This window comes from Heterodontus francisci, chromosome 5, assembly GCF_036365525.1.
Source record: "Heterodontus francisci isolate sHetFra1 chromosome 5, sHetFra1.hap1, whole genome shotgun sequence".
In the NCBI taxonomy this organism is placed as follows: domain Eukaryota; kingdom Metazoa; phylum Chordata; class Chondrichthyes; order Heterodontiformes; family Heterodontidae; genus Heterodontus; species Heterodontus francisci.
The window spans coordinates 25,096,511-25,118,494 of NC_090375.1; the positions used below are offsets into that span (position 1 = coordinate 25,096,511).

Sequence of the window (21,984 nt, forward strand, 5' to 3'; positions counted from 1 at the left end):
CCTTCCATTGGCCACCATACTTGTGCCATCGATTTTCTCATCATGTTCCTCATCGACATCTTTGTTGCCCTTGCATCTAGCAAAATCTGGATACTCTGTCCAATTCTGGTCATTCTGAATAATATGGCTGCAATCTTTGCTCTCTAAAGGCCAAGAGATGCAGACTTCAGCATATCTGACATACAACTGGTTTATTTAGCTATCAGCAGATTTGTCTGGACCAGATAAAGCTCTATATAGACTCACTCTTGTCTGCCAAAACCATCCACTCTTTAAGGATTATCCTGGAAAGCAAAGATAACCCCCACTCCACCCTCTCCCCCACTCCACCCTCTCCCCCACCCCACCCTCTCCCCCACTCCACCCTCTCCCCCACCCCACCCTCTCCCCCACCCCACCCTCTGCTCTACTGAGCGTCCCCGTAAACCCCTCAAATCTGCTGACTGCATCCTCATCTCATACAAAGGGCTCATGGACATCTTTGTCATTGAGACTGAGACCATCAGTTCAGCTACCTGTGCTCCTTCCTCATGCCTACCAAGTTCCCTTTGCCTATCAAGCCAATTCCACCATCCAGTGGCGCAGTAGTTAGCACCGCAGCCTCATAGCTCCAGGGACCCGGGTTCGATTCTGGGTACTGCCTGTGCGGAGTTTGCAAGTTCTCCCTGTGACCGTGTGGGTTTTCACCGGGTGCTCTGGTTTCCTCCCACATCCAAAGACTTGCAGGTGATAGGTAAATTGGCCGTTATAAATTGCCCCTCGTGTAGGTAGGTGATAGGGAATATGGGATTATTGTAGGATTAGTATAAATGGGTGGTTGTTAGTCGGCACAGACTCGGTGGCCGAAGGGCCTGTTTCAGTGCTGTATCTCTAAATAAAAAAATATTCCCAACTGCCTCCCCACCCCAGGATCCCCCTGCCCAGCACCTTTCTCTAATTTTTTTCTCCTATCTCCTCTTATGCGCTGTTTTTGTCTCTTAAGACTCACCTCCTGCTGGTTCCATATATTCCACTAATCTGCTGGTGACTCAACTTCCCTTCCTGGTCCCCAGGCAAGCTGATTTTGTAAATGGTTGTCTTTCAAACCTGCCGTCATCCCCTCCTTCTGTCCCTGCAAACTACAGTCCCATCTTCAACCTCCCTTTCCGCTCTGATGTCCTTGGGGATGTATTCTCACCTCACAAATCTGTGCCTATCTTTTCCCCAACTCCATGTTTAAAATGCTAAAAATGTTTGGCTAGTGATTTGAGGTTTTGATCATCAGGGAGATGGGTCATGTATGAAGTAAGACACTCGTGAGTTTGCTGTCTTTCCAATGAGTAGAGGAAAACTGAGCATTAACCATATACCAAATAATATTCTATTATGCACATAAAATGGTGTAAAATTGAATTGAAAAGGTCATTATTTAATAATGTTCATCTAATACTTTTGTCAACAGCTGGATCCAAACCATTCTCATGAGAATTGTAAAGAAAAGATCTTCCCAGCATCTGCTCCTATTTTACTGCAGGTAGGGATCTGGTTTCATTTATGTTTTTGATTTGTTTCTTTAAGGTTGAGGGTGCAAATTGGCATTTGAATCTTGATGACCTTTCTGTTCTTGGATAATTAGTATAAAAATAGGTTGTTTTGGCTTCAACAGATTTATTGTTTTTACTTCCGCTGTGAGGGAATGTTTCCTTTGCTCTGCTGTATCAACCTTCAGTAACAGCTTGAGGTGAACCTGTGTGAAAACAGCTTATTAAGTGACAACCAGCACAATTTGAGAAGAGGCAGATCCTGCCTGACCAAATGTCGTTGTTATTTTTTCTTGAGCAAGTGACATCCCTTGCTTCTAGATTTCCAGAAAAGCTTCCGCACAAGCTTAAGGCGGTGGATAACCCAAGTTGGATAAGGAATTGTCTGAAAAAGATGGTGTCGAGGTATACGAAGTTGAGTGTCATAGGTCGATGTAAGGACCCCGACTGTTAGCAACCTTCATAATTGATCTGAATTCAGGAATGCAATATCAGTGGGTCCAGTTTGCAGATATTAAACTGAAGGGGCCATAGACTCTGACCGAGCAGCTAAAGAATTCGAAAATTACAAAATTACAATTCTTGCAAGTGGGTGTAAACTATGGTAGATTAAATTTACAGCAGGTAAGTGCACGGTCTTACACATTGGAAGCACGTCGTTTATGAAAGTGTTGAACTAGGTGAAAATCTGAAAGCGATTTGAAGATGATAGCAGGCACGTAGAATTATGGAATATTACAGCAGGCCATTCAGCCCATCACATCTACATGGTGTTTTTCTTCACACGAGCCATGTAGTCTAACCTCACTCCATTTTAATACTCCACTTTGTCAAGTAACTATCTAATTCCCTATTACAAGAATTTGTGGAATCTGCTTCAATAACAGTTTGTCGCAAAAAATTACAAATTCTATCCAATCTCCATGTAAAGAATTTTTCTCATATTTTCCCCAACTGTTTCTGACCAATTCCAGTCATTGTGAACCAGTAATTAATAAAGTAAACGATTCTGAACAGTTTTGACAAGTCATTAAACTATCAGTGTGAGGCAACTGTTATAAAGCTGCATGGTGCTCTGGTTAATCCACACCCAGAAAACTGCATTCAGGCCTAATCACCAAGGCATACGAAAATATCCAACTCCTTAGAGTGGTGCAGAGCAGGGCCATGAGGATGGACTAGTAATTCAGAGGCCCTGGCTAATGCCCTGGGAACAGGGGTTCAAATCCCACCACGGCAGCAGGTGGAATTTAAATTCAATTAATAAATAAAAATCTGGAATTGAAAGCTGGTCTCAGTAATGGTGCCATGAAACTATCATCGATTGTTGTAAAAGACCATCTGGCTCACTAATAGGGAAGGGAATCTGCTGTGCTTACCTGGTCTGGCCTACATATGACTCCAGACCCACAGCAATGTGGTTGACTCTTAGATGCCCTCTGAAATGACCCAGCAAGCCGTTCAGTTCAAGGGCAATTAGGGGTGGGCAACAAGGGACCCTGCCACTTTGCCGCCTCCGCAAAAATTAAGTCCGTGGCAGGAAGGTCTGTGAATGGCCTTGCCATCCTGTTGCCAATTGATGCCCTTAACTGAGCAATTAATGCCCAATTAAGGGCCTCATCCCACCACTGCTGCAGTTAGCCGTGCGGCAGCCGTCCCTGTCACCACATGGGAAGCACGGCATAAAAACCATGCAGACTGCTTCTTGTCTCCGGTGGGGGGAGGGGGGTGGCAGTGTTCCGTCGTTAAAAGGCACTTAGTGCCTGAACGAGGGACCCGGCATCGGGAACTGAGGGGCCTAATAAAATCCACACCCAGCCCTTGCTACTGACCACCCTACATCCACCTCTCTCATGAACCCCACCCCTCTCCCCTCAACCTACCTGTGGCCTAGGTCGGACATCATTCCTGGGCCTTGGGTAGGTGCTCCTCTGGCTGCAGTCACTCCATGGTGGTGCTGCTTAATGAAAGAGCTGCCAGGCTATGATTGACTGGCATCTCTCTGTGGGCGGGACTTCTGTTGCCGGGATCCTTGATCCTGTGAAAGGCACACTGCTCTGCACTTAAGTACCGGATTGGCACTAGATTCAGCGGGCCGCCCACAGAAGAGGTGGCGCAGGGTTCTCGGTGTTGCTTTTTCCGGATGTCGAGACCCCTGTCGCCAGGATAAAATCCCGGCCTATGTGTTTACACCTTCTATCTGGTGTTGGTAAATACTTGGAGCACAGATAATGCAGGCCACGTTCTACTGTCACTACTGAAATATGAGACTAATATCCTATTGTGGGCTTTTAACATGGACTATTTAATAAGTTTCTGTGAAATTACTTTGTCCTCAATTTAGCAGAGGAATTATCTCATTTATTTTAATTTCCACGCTGTGGTCCTCTTAAGCCCAACTGTCAGTTCTAGAAATTAATGATCGTTATTTTTCATTGAAGTGAAAATGACTACGAGTGATAAATATTTAACTAGGGCAGCGTGTTGGGCTGCATTTCACGTTCCCGCTACTGGGAGTGGCGGCGAGTGAAAAATATGGCGGCCCACAAATGCGTGCCGCCATGCAGCCGCTTTCTAGTGTGCGGCGGCTCATTATAATATGCTGGTTGGGCAGCCCACCCCTCTCCAATCATTTGGTGGGGGCGGGCTCTGCGACACTGGCAATGGTGTCAGCTGCACTTGGCGCCATTTTTAAAGGGAAGCCAGACCTGTCGCAAAATTTGAATATTTAAACCCGTACCTCCCCCCCACCCAGTACACCACAAATAAAATGTTGCCTCCCCCCCCCCCAAAAACACTTACATAAAATAGTTGCCCTCTCCCCCCGCCCCCCCCCCCCCCGCAAAACACTTACATTGATGATTTGACCTCTCCACCCCCCCAGCTGTTCAAAGTGCAAGGTCACCTCTTTCCCCTCCCCCCTCCCCCCCCCGCTACTGATTGGACCCTGTTCATCCCCCCCTCCCACCTCACTAAAGTTCCTAAGTTTCCCCCTTCCCACCTCGGTGCCAGCTGGACAGGAGAGTGAAGGTGAGTGAGTGCCAACCGCTGCAGGCAAGATTGCGGACAGCCAGTAAGATGACGGAGAATTCCATGTAAATGTACTCATGCTCTTTATTTCAATATTTAAATTTGGGTCCCGTTGCCGAGCAGTGGGCAAGCCGCCACGGAGCTTCGCCGTGGCCGGGAAGATTGGGCCCAGCACTCCTGGTGTCAGACTCCGTGGCGGGCCGCTACCGGTACAATCTTGCACTCCAATAGCACTCCACTTGCAATAGCAAAGGCAGTTTGGCAAATTGTTTCGTTTTAACATTTATGGATTTCTATAAATCAGATAATTAATCTGTGAAATTCCCACCCTAAACCTCTCACCGACTCTACCTCTCTCTCCTCCTTTAAGGTGCTCTTTAAAATCTACCTCTTCGGGCAGCCTGTGCTAACATGTCCTTATCTGGGCTGTGTCAAATTTTGTTCAGTATCGCCCATGTGAAACACCATATGACGTTTTAGTATGTTAAAGGTGCAATTATCAAAGGTGACATGAAAGAAAAAGCATGCAGTGAGTTGTTTGGATCTGGAATGCTCTGTCTGAAAGGATGTGGAAGCAGATTCAATGCTGTCTTAAAATGAAATTGGCTTTATACTTGAAAAGGAAAAATTTGCAGAATTATGGGGAAAGCGGAGTATGTCTAATTGGATTGTTCTTTGAAACAACCGACACAGATACCGTGATCAAATAGCTTCCTCTGCAATATCATTTAGACCATCTTATAGTCTGTGCTTGTAAAAGCAGAACACTGCAGATGCTAGAAATCTCAAATAAAAACAAAGTGCTGGAAAAGTTTAGCAGGTCTGGCAGCATCTGTGGAGAGAAACAGAGTTAACGTTTCAGGTCAAAAGAACAAAAGGGAAGCAAAAACATGAAAAGCCAAGTTTAAAACAGGAACATGGTTAAAAAATAAAATGCTATAAAAAATGTTAATTTAATTTTTTTAAATCATGCACCTGTTTTAAACTTGCTTATTCATATTTTTGCTTTTGGACAGAGCTGTTCATTATTCTGCCATTAACACTCTCTCTGGACTCCTGTTTTGGCTTTTATTACAACTATTAGCACTCCCTTTGCCTTTTGTTCTCTGATAGCTCTGTCATTCAATCTCTCCTGCCCTATCACACACCTTCCCTTTTTTTGTTCTTCTCCCCCCAACCCCCTTTCACTTGCTCGAAGCCTATTACATTTCTAAACTTTGTCAGTTCTGACGAAAGGTCACAGACCTGAAACGTCAATTGTGTTTCTGTCGCCACAGATGCTGCCAGACCTGCTGAGTATATCCAGCACTTTCTGTTTTTATTTTATATTACTCTGTGCTGGTGTTTATAATCCACACGAGTCTCCTCCCATTTCATCTACTTCATCTCAGCCTGTCAGCATATCTTTCTGTTTCTGTTCCTCTTACGAATTTGCCTAGTTTCCTTTGGAAAGCATCTAAACTACTTTCTGTGTAAAAGAAATAGCCAGTTTCCCATTCTAACCACTCTGAATTTCTCCTGACTGCGCTATTGGGTTGCTCGCTAACTCTGATATCGATGCAAGTCATGGTTGTTGTTGTATTAATAGTTTCCCGGTTTGTATTTGACTCTTCCAGCATTATCCTCTTTATCGTGTCAGCGATGCGGAGTGTACGGGTGAAGACTCTGCATCTCCTGAGGAAAAGAAGTTGCTATTCCGGGAGAAGTTTGATACGCTGTCTCTGGAAGCTTCCAAAAAAGTAAGACTGACGCGTAGGAGCTTGAGACAAGTCTGTTTGGTAACGCTACTTTTTACATGGGCTCGGCAGTGTGCCGCTCCCCACTGAATGCTCTTTCAGCCGGATAAGGTGGAAGTAAAGCAGTGCCTTGCAGTTAGTGCTATGTTAGTGTGTCAGCCGAGGCTCAGTGGGGAGTTCTCTACCTTCACAGTTGGAAAGTTGTGGGTGCAAGACCCATTCCTGAGACTTCATAGATAGGTGAAGCCGATACTGCTACTGCCGTACTGAAGGAGTGCTTCACTGCCAGAGGTGACGTCTTCCAGATGAGACATTGAACCAAGAGCACGTCTGCCGTCTCAGATGGATGTAAAAGATCCCAAGGTACTATCTCAAAAGACGAGCAGGGGAGATCCACTGGCCAATATTTGTCCGTCAACCAGTGCTGTTCAAAAACAGATTATCTGGTCATTATCACATCATTATCACATTGATGTTTCTGGGAGCTTGCTGTGCAAATTCGCTGCCATGTCTCCTGCATTACAACAGTGACTAAACCTTCATTGACTGTAAAGCGCTTTGGGATGTCCTGAGGTTGTGGAAGGCTTGATAGAAATGGAAATTCTTACTTTCTTTACGGGTTTTACCTGTTTTTTATTTCACTGTACATTCTGCTGTAATGGAATGGAAGAAATCTTGGCAAACCTTCCCCACCTGGTTAATAGAAATTGATACATAATCTAGTGTCCCAGAATTCTGCTCTGTGCATATGGTATAAAGTATGCTGGTAGGCTAGTGATTGAAGATTAATACAATCCAAATAACAAAACAAACATATTTCAAAGGGGACGAAATATAAATCGCAAAGCAAGTCTACAGATAGCTGTCCTGTGAAAATTTTTGCAGATTAACAGGATGATAAATACTTGGAGCACAGATAACACACCGCATTCTTTTCTCACTGTTTTTTAATAATGTTTTTTGTGAATACAGTTTGGTAAAATCCTGTGTCTCTTCTCACTCATATCTACCACAGTGTGTAAGAAAGCTGGGTTTTGATAGCCTGACAAATATATGCCAAAGAACTAGACAAATCCTTATTTCCATCTTTTAAGTCCTTGCTGAAGAACTATCTGGGATTTTACCTCCCAGTCGAGGTCTCGAAGTGTCTGGTTCAGCTGCGTAAACTGTCTTACATTTAATCTAGTCCCAGTCAAAATGAATTTTATTTACTTAACCCTCGATTTGGTTCACCTCAACCTGCTCAGTAGGTAAATTAACTCTTTCTTGCCAAATCATTGAGAAAGTGTTCAGGAATCCGGCCATAATAACGGGTTATAAGGTTAAAAGAATTATTTTCCTATGAATTTGGGATTAAAAAAATTAAAAGCAGGGTTTATCTTCCTAAAAGGTTGAAGTTCATCTCAGTGGGACTGGGTGGACATGTCTCTGTGGTGAAAGGCTTACCTTATCTTAGAACATAGAGGCAGCTTCCAGATTCGCTCCTAAACGTCAGGAACCTCATCACGTGGTAAAACATTGTTAAACACAGTTTGACAAATGATCACGTAAGCTACCACAATGTAATAGCTGATACGGTGGGTAGTCCGAAACCACAGTCAACTGAATTTTTGACAAAACTGACCAAACCCAAAAATCGGAGACAGTGGCTGAGTGGCAGAGGTCCGCCATGGAGCCTGACACCTGGAGGCTGGGCCCGATCCTCCTGGCGGAGTGAGGCTCCGTGGCAGCACCCCCCCCACCCACGCCCCCCCCCCCCCCCCCCCCCAGCTGCTGGGCGATGGGACCCGGCTTTGCATATTGAAATGCGTACCATGAATGCATTTAAATAAACTTACCTCCCTTCTTACGGGACCACTGCGATCTTCTGAGCAGTGGCCGGCACTCCCGTGCCTTTACTTCCCAGTCCGGGAAAAAACAGGCGTGACACTGGTGGGGGGAGGGGGAGTTAAGATTTTTAGTGTGAGGAGTGGGGGGGACGGGGTCAGATAATCGTCATGATTGTCGGGGATGGTGTGAAGGGTGAACTGTGAACTTTGTACATTTTGGGGGGGCGGGGGGAAGGTCATATTTGTAAGGTAAGTGTTTTGGTGGGGAAGGGCAGATACTTAACTTTATTGTTATTGGTGGGGTGGGAAAGGGGCATTAGAATTTTGTTTGCAACAGCGGGACGGGGTGGGGGGGGTGGTGTCTCTTTAAAAATGTAAATATACCAGTAGGGATGGCTGGCGTTCCAAAATGGCACCAGTGCCTGCGCACAGGCAGCTGACGCCATTGCCAGCGTTGGACAATCTGCCCCCTCCAAGTGATTTGGGGGAGGGGTGGGGGCGGTGCGGGCCGACCTGAGTAGTTAAATGAACTGTCACGCGGTAGATCGCGGTGGCGGGCTCTTAAAATCCAGCCCAAATGTGTGATTAACAATGTTAAGGACGTACATGACCTCATTCTCATGAGTGGCTTGGTCTTGACAATCTCCTTCCTTCCCTGGGACACAGCCATTCTCTTCTGGAGTGTTGAGTAGATGTAACTCTGTGGGAGGGTTATCTGTCTCACTTAGATCTTCATTTCTGACTGAACCCAGCTGACACACTGGCAGTGATATCTGAACTCTCACCTTTCTTAATCTGAAATTTTTGCAATTAGCTGACACTCTCAGCTCTGCAGTGGCTACCATCTAGTGTAGGCTACAAGAGCAATTCTGAGGTTGGGAATTCTGCAGCAAGTATCTAATACAGTCTCCCCAAAGCCTGTCCACCATCTACAAGGCACCAGTCAGGAGTGTGATGGAATACTCTCCACTTGCCTGGATGAGTGCAGTTCATACAGCACCATCTGGGACAAACTTGATTGGCACCTCATCCACCACCTTAAACATTCACTCCCTCCACCACCGATGCATAGTGTGTACCATCTACCAGATGCACTGCAGGAACTCACCAAGGCTCTTTCGACAGCACCTTCCAAACCCACGACCTCTACCACCTAGAAGGACAAGGGCAGCAAATACATGGGAACACCACCACCTGCAAGTTCCCCTCCAAGTCACACACCATCCTGACTTGGAACTATATCGCCGTTCCTTCACTGTCGCTGGGTCAAAATCCTGGAACTCCCTTCCTAACAACACTGGAAGCTAACCTCAAACACCTCGACATTTTATGGACTTTAGCATTTAAAACCACCGTTTAGTTGATAGAAACCAGTTGTGACTTCTGATACGTATGCAATACTCCCATCAATTCCCATCCAGAAAACCCGTCTGGGTGCAATGCTGAATTGTATTGAATGGCTGGGTATTTTTCTGTATGAATTGAGGTTATTAAGTTCCCCTCACACGCTCACTCAATAATCTAATGCAGACAAAAATAAACTTCTCATCACGCATATCTTCCCCAACCAGGAGGGAAGGTCTGGGGCCTGAAACAAAAGTCACAATCTTGGACATGTGCAGATGTTTCAAAATAATTTATTGCCATCAATGCTATGGAATCAGCCTGCAATGCAAAGGAGGTGATAATATAAACAAACTTTAGATCTTAATCATCACTCCCATTTTCTCTTGGGTGCCCTGTAACTATTTATCTCTCTAGTTTATAAACTTGTCCCAACACCACTACCTTCTGCATTGTCATTTAATCTCTCAGTCTTATCACAGAGTGTACCCTTTTGTTCTTTCCTCCTCTCCCCATTTTCCTGCCTCTGTACTTACTTTAAAAACTGTTAGATATCTAACCTATTTCAGTTTTAATATAAGGTCATTGACCTGAAACATTGGGGGAATTTTAAACCCAGAAAGCAGAAAGGTTTGAAACATAGAAACATAGACAATAGGAGCAGGAGTAGGCCATTCTGTCCTTCGAGCCTGCTCCGCCATTCATAAAGGATCATGGCTGATCATCTAATTCAGTACCCTGTTCCCGCTTTCTCCCCATATCCCTTTATCCCTTTGGCATTAAGAAATATATCTATCTCCTTCTTGAATATATTTAATGACTTGGCCTCCACTGTCTTCTGCGGTAGAGAATTCCACAGGTTCACCACCCTCTGAGTGAAGAAATTTCTCCTCATTTCAGTTCTAAATGGCATACCCCATATCCTGAGACTGTGGCCCCTGGTTCTGGACTCCCCAGCCATCGGGAACATCCTCCCTGCATCTAGCCTGTCTCGTCCTGTTAGAATTTTATAGGTTTCTATGTGATCTCCTCTCATTCTTCTAAACTCTAGTGAATATAGGGCTAGTCGATCCAATCTCTCCTCATACACCAATCCTGCCATCCCAGGAATCAGCCTAGTAAATTTTCTTTGCACTCCCTCCATGGCAAGAACATCCTTCCTCAGATAAGTAGACCAAATCTGCACACAATACTCCAGATGTGGTCTCACCAAGGCCCTGTATAACAGCAGTAAGACATCCTTGCTTCTGTATTCAAATCCTCTTGCGATGAAGGCCAATATACCATTCACCTTCCTAACTGCTTCCTGCACCTGAATGCTTGCTTTCAGCGACTGATGTACAAGGAACCCAGGTCTCCTTGCACCTCCCCCTTTCCCAATCTATCACCATTCAGATAATAATCTGCCTTTCTGTTTTTCCAACCAAAGTGGATAACCTCACATTTATCCACATTATACTGCATCTGCCATGCATTTGCCCACACACCCAACTTGTCCAAATCACATTGGAGCCTCTTTGCATCCTCTTCACAGCTCATATTTCCCCCAGCTTTGTTTCATCTGCAAACTTGGAAATGTTGCATTTAGTTCCCTCACCCAAGTTATTAATATATATTGTGAATAGCTGGGGCCCAAGCACTGATCCCTGCGGTACCCCACTAGTCACTGCCTGCCACCCGAAAAAAGACCCGTTTATTCCTATTCTCCGTTTCCTGTTTGTCAACCAATTCTCAATCCATGCCAGTATATTACCCCCAATCCCATGTGCTTTAATTTTGCACACTAACCTCTTATGTGGGAACTTATCAAAAGCCTTCTGAAAATCCAAATACACAACATCCACTGGTTCTCCCTTGTCTATTGTACTAGTCACACCCTCAGAAAACTCCAGTAGATTTGTTAAGCATGATTTCCCTTTTGTAAACCCATGTCCAATCCCATTTATGCTTTCCAGGTGTTCTGCTATCACATCCTTTATAATAGACTCTAGCATTTTCCCCACTACTGAGGTAAGGCTAACTGGTCTGTAATTCCCTGTTTTTTCTCTCCCTCCTTTTTTAAATAATGAAGTTACATTTGCCACCCTCCAATCTGTAGGAACTGCTCCAGAGTCTATAGAATTTTGGAAGATGACCACCAATACATCCACTATTTCCAGGGCTACTTCCTTTAGTACTCTGGGATGTAGATTATCAGGCCCTGGAGATTTGCCAACCTTTAACCCCATTAATTTCCCAAGCACTATTTTTTTTACTAATACTGATTTCCTTCAGTTCCTCCCTCTCATTCGACCCTTGGTTCCCCAACATTTCTGGGAGGTTATTTGTGTCCTCCTTTGTGAAGACAGAACCAAAGTATGTGTTTAATTGTTCTGCCATTTCTTTGTTCCCCATTATAATTTTCCCTGTTTCTGACTGTAAGGGACCTACATTTGTCTTCATCAATCTTTTTCTCTTCACATATTTATAGAAGCTTTTAGTCAGTTTTTATGTTCCCCGCAAGTTTACTCTCATACTTCGCTTAATCAACCTCTTTGTCCTTCTTTGCTGAATTTTAAACTGCTCCCAATCCTCAGACTTGTTGCTTTTCCTGGCAATTTTATATGCCTCCTCTTTGGATCTAATACTATCCCTAATTTCTTTTGTAAGCCATGGTTGAGCCACCTTTCTGGTTTTATTTTCCCGCCAGATGCGAATGAATAATTGTTGTAATTCATGCATACGTTCTTTAAATATTATCCATTGCCTATCCACCATCAACCTTCTGGTAAAGTTCCTCAATCTACCATAGCCAACTTGCACCTTGTACCTTCGTAGTTTCCTTTATTTAGATTCAGGACCCTAGTTTTGTATTCAACTACTTCACTCTCCATCTTAATGAAGAATTCTATTATGTTATGGTCGCTCTCCCCAAGGGACCCGCACAACAAGATTGTTAATTAATCTGTTCTCATTGCACAATACCCAGTCTAGGATAACCTGTTCTCTAGCTGGTTCCTCAACGTATTGGTCTAAATAACCGTCACGTGCACACTCCAAGAGATCCTCCTCCACAGTATTATTGCTAATTTGGTTTGACCAGTCTATATGTAGATTAAAGTCACCCATGATTACAGTTGTACTCCTATTGCATGCAATACTAATTTCCTGTTTAATGCCATTCCTTACATCTCCACTACTGTTTGGGGGCCTATAAACAACCCCCACCAATGTTTTCTACCCCTTGGTGTTTCTTAGCTCCACATATACAATTCCACATCATGATTTTCCGAGCCAATGTCCTTCCTCACTATTGCATTGATTTCCTCCTTTACTAACAATGCTACCCCACCTCCTTTCCCTTTTTGCCTGTCCTTCCTAAATATTGAATACCTCTGGATGTTCAGTTCCTATCCTTGGTCACTCTGCATGTCTCAGTAATCGCAACTGTATCATAACCATTGATATTTATTTGCGCTGTTAATTCATCTACCTTATTGTGAATGCTCCGCGCAGTAAGACAAAATGCTTTTAGACTTGTCTTTTAACATTGTTAGTCATCTTAGCTTTATTTTGCAGTACGGCCCCATTTGTTTCTTACCCTTGTTTTCTCTGCCTTCCACTTTTGCTTCTTACCTTTCTGTCTTTCATTTCTATCCTTGTTTCCCTCTCCTCTGTCTCCCTGCTCAGATTCCCATCCTCCTGCTCAAATTCCCATCCCCCTGCCATTCTAGCTTAAATCCTCCCCGGCAGCACTAGCAAACACCACCCATCCCCCCCCCTCCCCCACCCCAAGGAAATTGGTCCTGATTCTGCCCAGATGCAACCCGTCCAGCTTGTACTGGTCCCACCTTCCCCAGAACCGGTCCCAATGTCCCAGGAATCTGAATCCCTCCCCGCTACACCATTTCTCCAGCCACATATTCATCTGATATATCCTGCTATTTCTGCTCTCGCTAGCATGTGGCACTGATAGTAATCCTGAGATTACTGCCTTTGAGGTTCTACGTTTTAATTTACGTCCTAACTCCCTATATTCAGCTTGAAAGACCTCATCCCTTTTTTGCCTATGTTATTGGTACTGATATGTGCCATGACAACTGACTGCTTGCCCTACCTCCTCAGAATGCCCTGCAGCTGCTCAGAGACTTCCTTGACCCTAGCACCAGGGAGGCAACATACCATCCTGGAGTCTCTTTAGCAGCCGCAGAAACGCCTGTCCGTTCCCCTTACGATTGGTCGGTCACATCATGGGGTTAAACTGTTGAAAGTCTAGACCCCGACGCTAAGCTGCCCACTTCTGGTTTTAATGGAGGTGAGATGGTGCGTGGGTGGCTTGACACTGCCTGCCTCATTTTAATTCAGCATTTGAAGATTTAACCCTGGCCTCAGGAAACCTGCCAGTAACCGAGGCAAGATACTGCTGAATCAGGAGGTTGCTACCTTTCCAAATACCTGCTGGGTCCAGTCTGCTGGAAGGTTTACTAGACTAATACCTGGAATGGACGGGTTGTTTTATGAGGAAAGGTTGAACAGGTTAAGCTTGTATCCACTGGAGTTTAGAAGATTAAGAGGCGACTTGATTGAAACATAAGATCCTGAGGGGTCTTGACAGGGCGGATGTGGAAAGGATGTTTCCTCTTGAGGGAGAATCTTGAACTAGAGATCACTGTGGGAGTCACCCATTTAAGACAGAGATGAGGAGAAATTTTTTTCTCTGAGGGTTGTGAGTCTTTGGAATTCTTTTCCTCAAAAGGTGGTGGAAGCAGAGTCTTTAAATATTTTTAAGGCAGAGGTAAGTAGATTCTTGATAAGCAAGAGGGTGAAAGGTTAGCAGGGCAGGCGAGAATGTGGAGTTGACGTTACAATCAGATCAGCCATGATCTTGTTGAATGGCGGTGCAGGCTCGAGGGGCCGAGTGGCCTACTCCTGCTCCTAATCCGTATGTTTGTATGTTGCCTTGTCAACTCTTCAGAGACTTCCAATCTCTCACCACCACTGGCCTCCGGCCCCCAACAACACCGCCCCCCTCCCACCCGTCCCACTCCGCCACCCAAGGCCTCCAATCTCTCCCCAGGCCTCCAATCTCCCCCTACAACATTCCCCCCTCCCCCATCCCATTCCCCCACCCCACCCCAACTTCCAGTTCCTCTGGCCCCTGATCTCTGGCCTCAGCTCCTGGTCAGAGTGCAGATTTACCTGACCCTGTGGCCTCCTCCAGACTGCTCGCTACCCGACTGGGAGCCAAGCCTGTCGGTAGGGTTGTCTTCCGGGCAGGGAAGCTGTCAGTGACTTCACGTGCTAAACCTCCACACCCTGACGTTCTGTTTTCCCGCTCTCTAGCACCACTCTCTACCCCCGCTCCTGGCGGGTCAAGCAAGTTAAAATACTCCCCCTTAACTCTGTCTCTTCCCTTAGATGCTGTGCCTGAACTGCTGAGTGTTTTTACAGCATATTTAGTTTATTTTTCAGATTTCCATCAACAGTTGTATTTAGCTTCTGGGTTTTTTTTTGTGATATGTCCTTTGATGTCCTGGACTAACTGGTTCCCAGTACAGCACTGTTGCTCAAACATGTTTAATTATTGGTGGTAACTAAACTCTTTCTGTTTGTTTCTAGTTACTTTGGTGGTTCCGTCCTCGCCTGATCCTCAGTGGTCACACCCACAGTGCCTGTATGGTGCTGCACGATGAACACCTTCCTGAGATCAGTATACCATCCTTTAACTGGAGGAATCGCAACAATCCCAGCTTCCTTCTGGTAAAATGAAAATTGAACATTTTTTTTTTTGTTTGAACTATTTAACAATATCTGATGAATCACTCAGTAAGTCAGGCATAGCATCTGTGGAGAGAGAAGCAGAGTTAACGGGCTGATTTTTACTAGTCCTCTGGAGACAGGCTGGGAGGGGAGAAGTCTTATTAAATGGCAGCAGATGACATCGGGAAGAAAGCCGTGGCTTCCCGACTCCAAGGGATATTCTCAACGGCCGGAACATCAGTGGCCGGAAGGCTGCATCGTGTCTAATTGAAAGATGAGGTGCTGTTTTTTTTTTAGAGATACAGCACTGAAACAGGCCCTTCGGCCCACCGAGTCTGTGCCGACCATCAACCACCCATTTATAATAATCCTATACTAATTCCATATTCCTACCACATCCCCACCAGTCCCTATATTTCCCTACCACCTACCTATACTAGGGGCAATTTATAATGGCCAATTTACCTATCAATCTGCAAGTCTTTGGCATGTGGGAGGAAACCGGAGCACCCGGAGGAAACCCACACAGACACAGGGAGAACTTGCAAACTCCACACAGGCAGTACCCAGGATTGAACCCGGGTCGCTGGAGCTGTGAGGCTGCGGCGCTACCCACTCGCCACTGTGCCGCCCCGTTCCTCGAGCATGTTCATTCGGACAGTGTAGGAGGTCGAGGACAGAGAGATCAGTATCTGTGCTCATCCCTTTCCACCAGGTTCACTAATGTCCTTTAGAGAAGAAATCTGCTGTCCTCACCTGGTCTGGCCTACATGTGACACCAGACCCGCAGCAATGTGGTTGACTCTTAAATGCCCTCTGAAGGGCAGAGCAAGTCTCTCAGTTCAAGGGATGGAAAATAAATGCTGGCCTAGCCAGTGATGCCCACATCCCACAAATGAATAAAAGAAAAAGTTTCCAACTGATGAATTAATATTTCTCATTTGGTATAGAGTGTTTTCTTGACACTATGCAGTGTTTTTTCCCCCTTGCCACAGTGAGGCTGCTATACTATTGTAGGCAGAAGGCCTAGATATGGCAGTCTGACACTTTGAGCAATGTTGAAAGCTAAGTAGTGCACCATTACTGCTCAGCCATGTGACCTAAGGCAGGGATGTCCAATCCGAGGGCTCTAGTAATCTGTCCCTTGAAGCCCAGGAAACGCTGTAATCAGTTTGCATTTTGTTGGTTTTGAGTTTGGAAAGATCTGTTTTAAGCACTATTGATAGATTGGAAGCAACTTGTGATGTATGTAAAAGAATGAGAAGCTGGATTTATACTCCTAATCCACAGCTGCTTCTGTGTAATGCCAGGTGTGGCTCAGTCAGTAGCAGTCTCGCCTCCGAATAAAGAAAATTGTGGGTTCAAGTCCCATTGCTGAGATTTGAGCACACTGTCCAGGCTGACAGTACAGTGCTGAAAGAGTGCTGCATTGTTGGAGATGATGTCTCTCAGGTGGATGTAAAGGATCCTATGACACTATTTGGGGAAAAAAGCAGTGGGGGTAGTTCTCCTCAGTGACCTGGTCAATATTTCTCACTCAATTAACACTTAAAAGGAAATGATCTGGTTATTATCACTTTATGGTTTGTTAGCCTTAGCTGTGAGCAAATTGGCTGCTGCATTTTCTACATGACAACAGTGACGTGTGTGTAAAGTGCAATAGGATGCCCTGAGGCTGTGCGACTTGCTTTATAAATTCTAGTTCTTTCTTTAGAAACGCCCTAAAAAATCAGTAAATATTGAACATTGAGATTAACTGTAAATTTACACTGCACAGAACTGTTCTCTCCATCGAAGTGATTCTGTTTGCGTTGGCCCTTGGTGCAGAGAAATCTTCCCATTTGCACTGTAAGAAAACAACGCTACCATTGACACACAGACCGTTCCAATATTGTAGTCAGCTTTCGGCTGCAGACCTTTCCTTATGTGGAGGGAAGGTCAACAATGGTAAAACTTAAGTTGATGGCTTCTATAGAACAAACCGTCTCAGGTTTCAAAAAGTAGTTTTTGCTGTGAAGTTTGCTTCTGGCAGTTCTGTGAAAAGCCATGGCTTGTGATAGTACGCTGCATTGTCGGGGTATTTCCACTATCTTGTTTAAAGGTCAATGGGTCTATTTTAATTCTACCCAGAAACTGGTGACTTACCTGTCAGTGTCCGGCCTGGTTCAGTCTCGATCTTTAAATTTTGGGGTCTGATGCTATTTTAATTTCAAATGCTATTTTATCGCTGACCTGAGTGGGGAAGCCACTGTAGTTTTCCTGCCAAGAAGAGGGTGGGAAGCAGAAGAGACTATTCAAGGTAAGTTTTTAACTTGCTTTTGTAGGGCCTGGGGAGCAGGAGAACCCTCTGGGCCCCACAGAGAAAGTTTACATCTTCCCTGCTTCAGTCTGCAGCCTACTCTGCTATTCAGTGAGATCATGGCTGATCTGCAACTTACCTTTTGCCCCATATCCCTTAATACCCTTGGTTAACAAAATATCAATCTCAGCTTTCAAACTAACAATTGATCTAGCACCAGTTGCCATTTGCAGAAGAGAACGCCAAATCTATACCATCCTTTATATATAGAAGTGTTTCCGAATTTCACGCCTAAAAGGTCTGGCTTCTATTTTTAGACTATGTCCCTAGTCCTAATCCTGAACTGCCCATCCAAACTGCTCTCGTGGAATGGGGTAATTGAGGAAATACCTTACAAAATGGAGGAAAAGAAGAAAAACTGATTGAAAGACTCGCAGGATTTGTTATGGTTGGAAAAGTGGAGTTGCGATTGAGTCTTGCACATCAGGATTTTGAGATGCTTTTGTGCTGAAATGGTACATTCTCAGTGTGAGCTTCTGGTGGGAAATTATTTGTAAAAGCACGGCAGTGCAGGGGATAAAAACATTCATGATGTGTATAGAGATTCACCTTCAGTTCTACTGGTCTCACAATACAGAAACAAACCCTGACAACTTTCTGGAATGAATGCAACCATGAGTACGAGTTGGTTGGGTTGTATGTGGAAGTATGCTTTTTATCCATCAAATAAAACAGCCTTTTAGATGAGGAAATAATATTCCTGCAGTTTTAAGATATATTTGAGTTGTTTAGTAGCCATTTTTGCTTATTGCCTTATTTTGATAAACACAGTGAGCTCAGACAGCACTAACTTTGAATCAATCTCCATTTCCTTCTCCAGGCCAGTATAACAGCAACAGACTTTACACTTGCCAAGTGTTTTATACCACGTGAAAGTACCATAGTTGCCATTTATCTCACTGCGGGTGTTATGGCGGTCAACCTAATATTATTTCACTTCCATTTCTGGCAATGGATGATGCACTACATGATTAACAAGCACAAATCCATTTGATAGAAGAGAATTGGCCTGAGCACCAGCCTCTTTATTGTCTTGGTGTATAGATCTCCAGATTGTATGAAGACGTGTAGATTTTCTTAGTATTTTGAGAAAAGCATCTATTTTTTGAATAATTCTGAATACAATGGTGTTACAAGAATTTCTTCTGATTGCGGCAAGTTATAATAGAATTGATGAACAATGAGCAAGTCTCCCTGGTTAAATAAATGACATTAAATGTACCAACGAACAAGTTAAGCAGAAACAATACTCGGTATTAATGTGGCTGATCTACCTCGAGTAGTTTGTGCTAAGTGAGTGGCTATCGCACTGATCTCATTAGTGTGATCCATTGTAAGCAATAGCAGGAGTCTAAAATATCTTCAAATGACTACACCAGCTACACTTCGTGTTTACAAGAAGAAATTGTTTAATTGAATCTCAGTGTTACAGTGAAGTACAGTCAAATGAAACCAGTTTGGTCTAAAACATCTTTATTTGTTAGTAATTGAGTAAGTTATGTTGCTCAATGAATTGTATGCATAAAACAGTTATCTGGCGTTTAAATTGTGGCAATAAACTAATGTTTATTGCATTAGACTGTGTGGAAAATAAATGGTTTACAGATGATTATTCCCTAGTAACAGATACATTTACAGATGCTCATTAATACTGCGTTTTTCTCTTTTGCTAATGTTTAAGTTGTTAGTATAAAATCGCCTAATTAAAATTTTATTCGATGAAATTTGATGTGGTTAAATGTGCTGTCCTGCCCAGCTTGTATTGCTAACAGAGAGTTCAGGAGAAACTTCTTTATACAATAATATACAATTTGCAAATTAAACTACAGTGCGTTTCAAAAACAAATACATATGCCCAGTATCCCATTGCTGGACCTGTCTATCTTGAGACTTCAGGTGGTCAGTACTGCTGCTGCCGCCCAATCCAAACGCACCAATATTTCCCACACTCCCACCCATCCAAATATATTATTACATAGAGTTACATTTCCTAGAGCACAGAAACAGATTATTTGTCCCAGTTGGTTCACACCGGAGTTTCTGCTCCACACGACCCTCCACCCACTCTACTTCATCTCACCCTATCAACACATCTTTCTATTCCTTTCTCCCTCATGTGCTTACTTAGCTTCCCCTTAAATACATCTGGACTATTTGCCTCAACCACTGCCTGTGGTAACAAGTTCCACGTTCTCACCACTCTCTAGGTAAAGACGTTTCTCCTGACTTCCCTATTAGATTTATCAGTGACTGTCTTACGTTTATGGCTCCTAGTTTTGGTCTCCCCCAAAAGTGGAAACAACTTCTGTCTGTGTTCACTATCAAACCCTTTCATAATCCTATGATGTACAGGTTTGGACATGCAGGTTGATGCCTGCAGCTGTTGCTGAAATTGATAGGGTAGGAGTTTGAGAATCAGGGTGAGATCATTCAGAACACACCATCCTGCATTCCTGTCTTTATTAATTGTAGCGATCCGGAGGGCAGTGATTCAAAGACTTAGCATAGGTCTTTTAATCATTGTATTTATGCAAAACAAAGCGTAAAGCAAGCCCGTCAGCACAGAGCAGTGCCAGGCAGGAGGCTGCTTGCTGTTCCCCTACACAACAAGCTGTGACTGTGCCTGTGATGTACAGCCTGGATCTGTTCACAAGTCCAAGGGCCGGAAAATCTGCTCCTCATTTTGTCTCAGACACTCTTGTTCCACAGCTCCCGTTAACTGGTTCACAGTGTGTGAGTGACCTACCTGTTCACCGGTTTACCCGTAAAACCCTTTTTTAAACGGAAAATTTCTAAGTCTGTTTCAGCCATATGTAAGCTGGACAGCTTTAACATTGGATAAGGAATATTTTCATATAAATGGGACATTTTTAACATTCCATCTAACAGATGTGTTTGATTACTGTCTTATGTTTCAAGTTTTGCTTTTAAAAAAGGCACATTATTTTTTGTCATGGTGTAATATTTGAACAGTGCATTCTTTGATCAAACTACATGGCCCGTAATGTAAACCTGACTATATTCACTGGAAGCACATTGTAAGCTAAAGACCAATAGCTTTGAGACAAGAAGTCACATCCTTTCTGAAAGGTTTTGCCGAATTGAATTCCACTCCGATTGTACTTTTCTTTTTAGTGTAAGGTGTATTAACATTTTAAATGTATAAGGGTCTGAAACACGTTGGGGGGGCACTCATGGGACAGAGTCATTTAAATGACTGGGCTAGGTGCCACGATTTTCAGGTCAATATCAGGGCAGTTCCAAGCAATTCCTTATTGCTGGGTTGTAATTCCATAGGCATGGGTGTTGACTGGTTCCTCAGCCAGGTGGCCATTCTACTCATCTGTGGGAAGCTACACAGACCACCCTTAATGTGATCTTTTCTTACCTGTGCGAGGTTCACTGCACTGATCAGGAGCAGAACCTTGCAAATGTTCCCTTTACTGCCTTTACAGAGTGGAGCCAGTTGTTGTAACCTGGATTTAGATGAAACCAGCATCGAGCACAGATCAAGATGTGGACCTGTTAGTATTCTAGGACTCAGTACTGACCTACACGGAGCAATTGCCTACTAAGCCGTGAGTGAAGTCCAAGTTTATTTTGTTTTTAATTGGCTGTTGTGAAACTTTCAGAGAAGCACAAAGCTCCGATGCTTTCACTCAATAGGAATTCACCAGCATTAGCCCTGCATGCACTAGTCTGTAGTTAAATATGTGCTCAGCCAATGATGCTCCTTGATCATTTAAACTTCTTTATTTTATCAAGAAGAATATTTTCCGATATCCTGGTGAGTGCCATGTTGATTATCAGCTCCAATATAAAATAAAGTGGTAGAATCTGTAATAAGATATTCAGTGAAATAAATAATTACCTGGAAAAGGAACTTGTCTTGTTTTCCTTAAAACTCACACAAAATAGGTGACAAATGTCAATGCATTCTCCTATCAGATGGCATGGCCAGTTGTTGCTTTACATAAGAACATAAGCACATAAGAAATAGGAGCAGGACTAGGCCATTCAGCCCCTCAAGCCGGCCCCGCCATTCAATAAGATCATGGCTGATCCCAGGCCTCAACTCCTCTTTCGGGCCTGCTCTGCATAACCCTCGACTCCCCAAGATTTCAAAAATCTATCTACCTCCTCCGTAAATACAATTAGTGACCTAGCCTCCACAACTCTCTGAGGTAGAGAATTCCAGAGATTCACCACCCTCTGAGAGAAGAAATTCCTTCACATCTTAGTTTTAAATGTGTGACCCCTTATTCTGTAACTATGTCCCCAGTTCGAGATTCCCCCATCAGTGGAAACATATTCTCAACATCTACCCTGTCAAACCCCCTTAAAATCTTATATGTTTCAATAAGATCACCTCTCATTCTTCTAAACTCCAATGAATAAAGGCCTAACCTGTTTAGCCATTCTTGATA

At 43.9% G+C, this 21,984-nt stretch overlaps 1 protein-coding gene across 2 annotated transcripts in view; it reads left to right on the forward strand.

Moving 5' to 3' along the window:
• mppe1 (metallophosphoesterase 1) overlaps positions 1 to 21,427 on the forward strand; it is a 103,271-nt gene extending 81,844 nt beyond the window's left edge. Inside the window, exons 7-10 of one of the 2 annotated variants that reach the window (XM_068031230.1) lie at positions 1,442 to 1,513; positions 6,167 to 6,289; positions 15,058 to 15,198; positions 21,013 to 21,427. In XM_068031230.1, coding sequence (XP_067887331.1) covers positions 1,442 to 1,513; positions 6,167 to 6,289; positions 15,058 to 15,198; positions 21,013 to 21,132 — 456 coding nt within the window. In that variant the 3' untranslated portion in view covers positions 21,133 to 21,427. Of the gene's footprint in view, positions 1 to 1,441; positions 1,514 to 6,166; positions 6,290 to 15,057; positions 15,199 to 18,377 lie in introns of both variants that reach the window. The other variant, XM_068031229.1, reaches the window with a different exon arrangement.
• Positions 21,428 to 21,984: the final 557 nt, after the last annotated feature.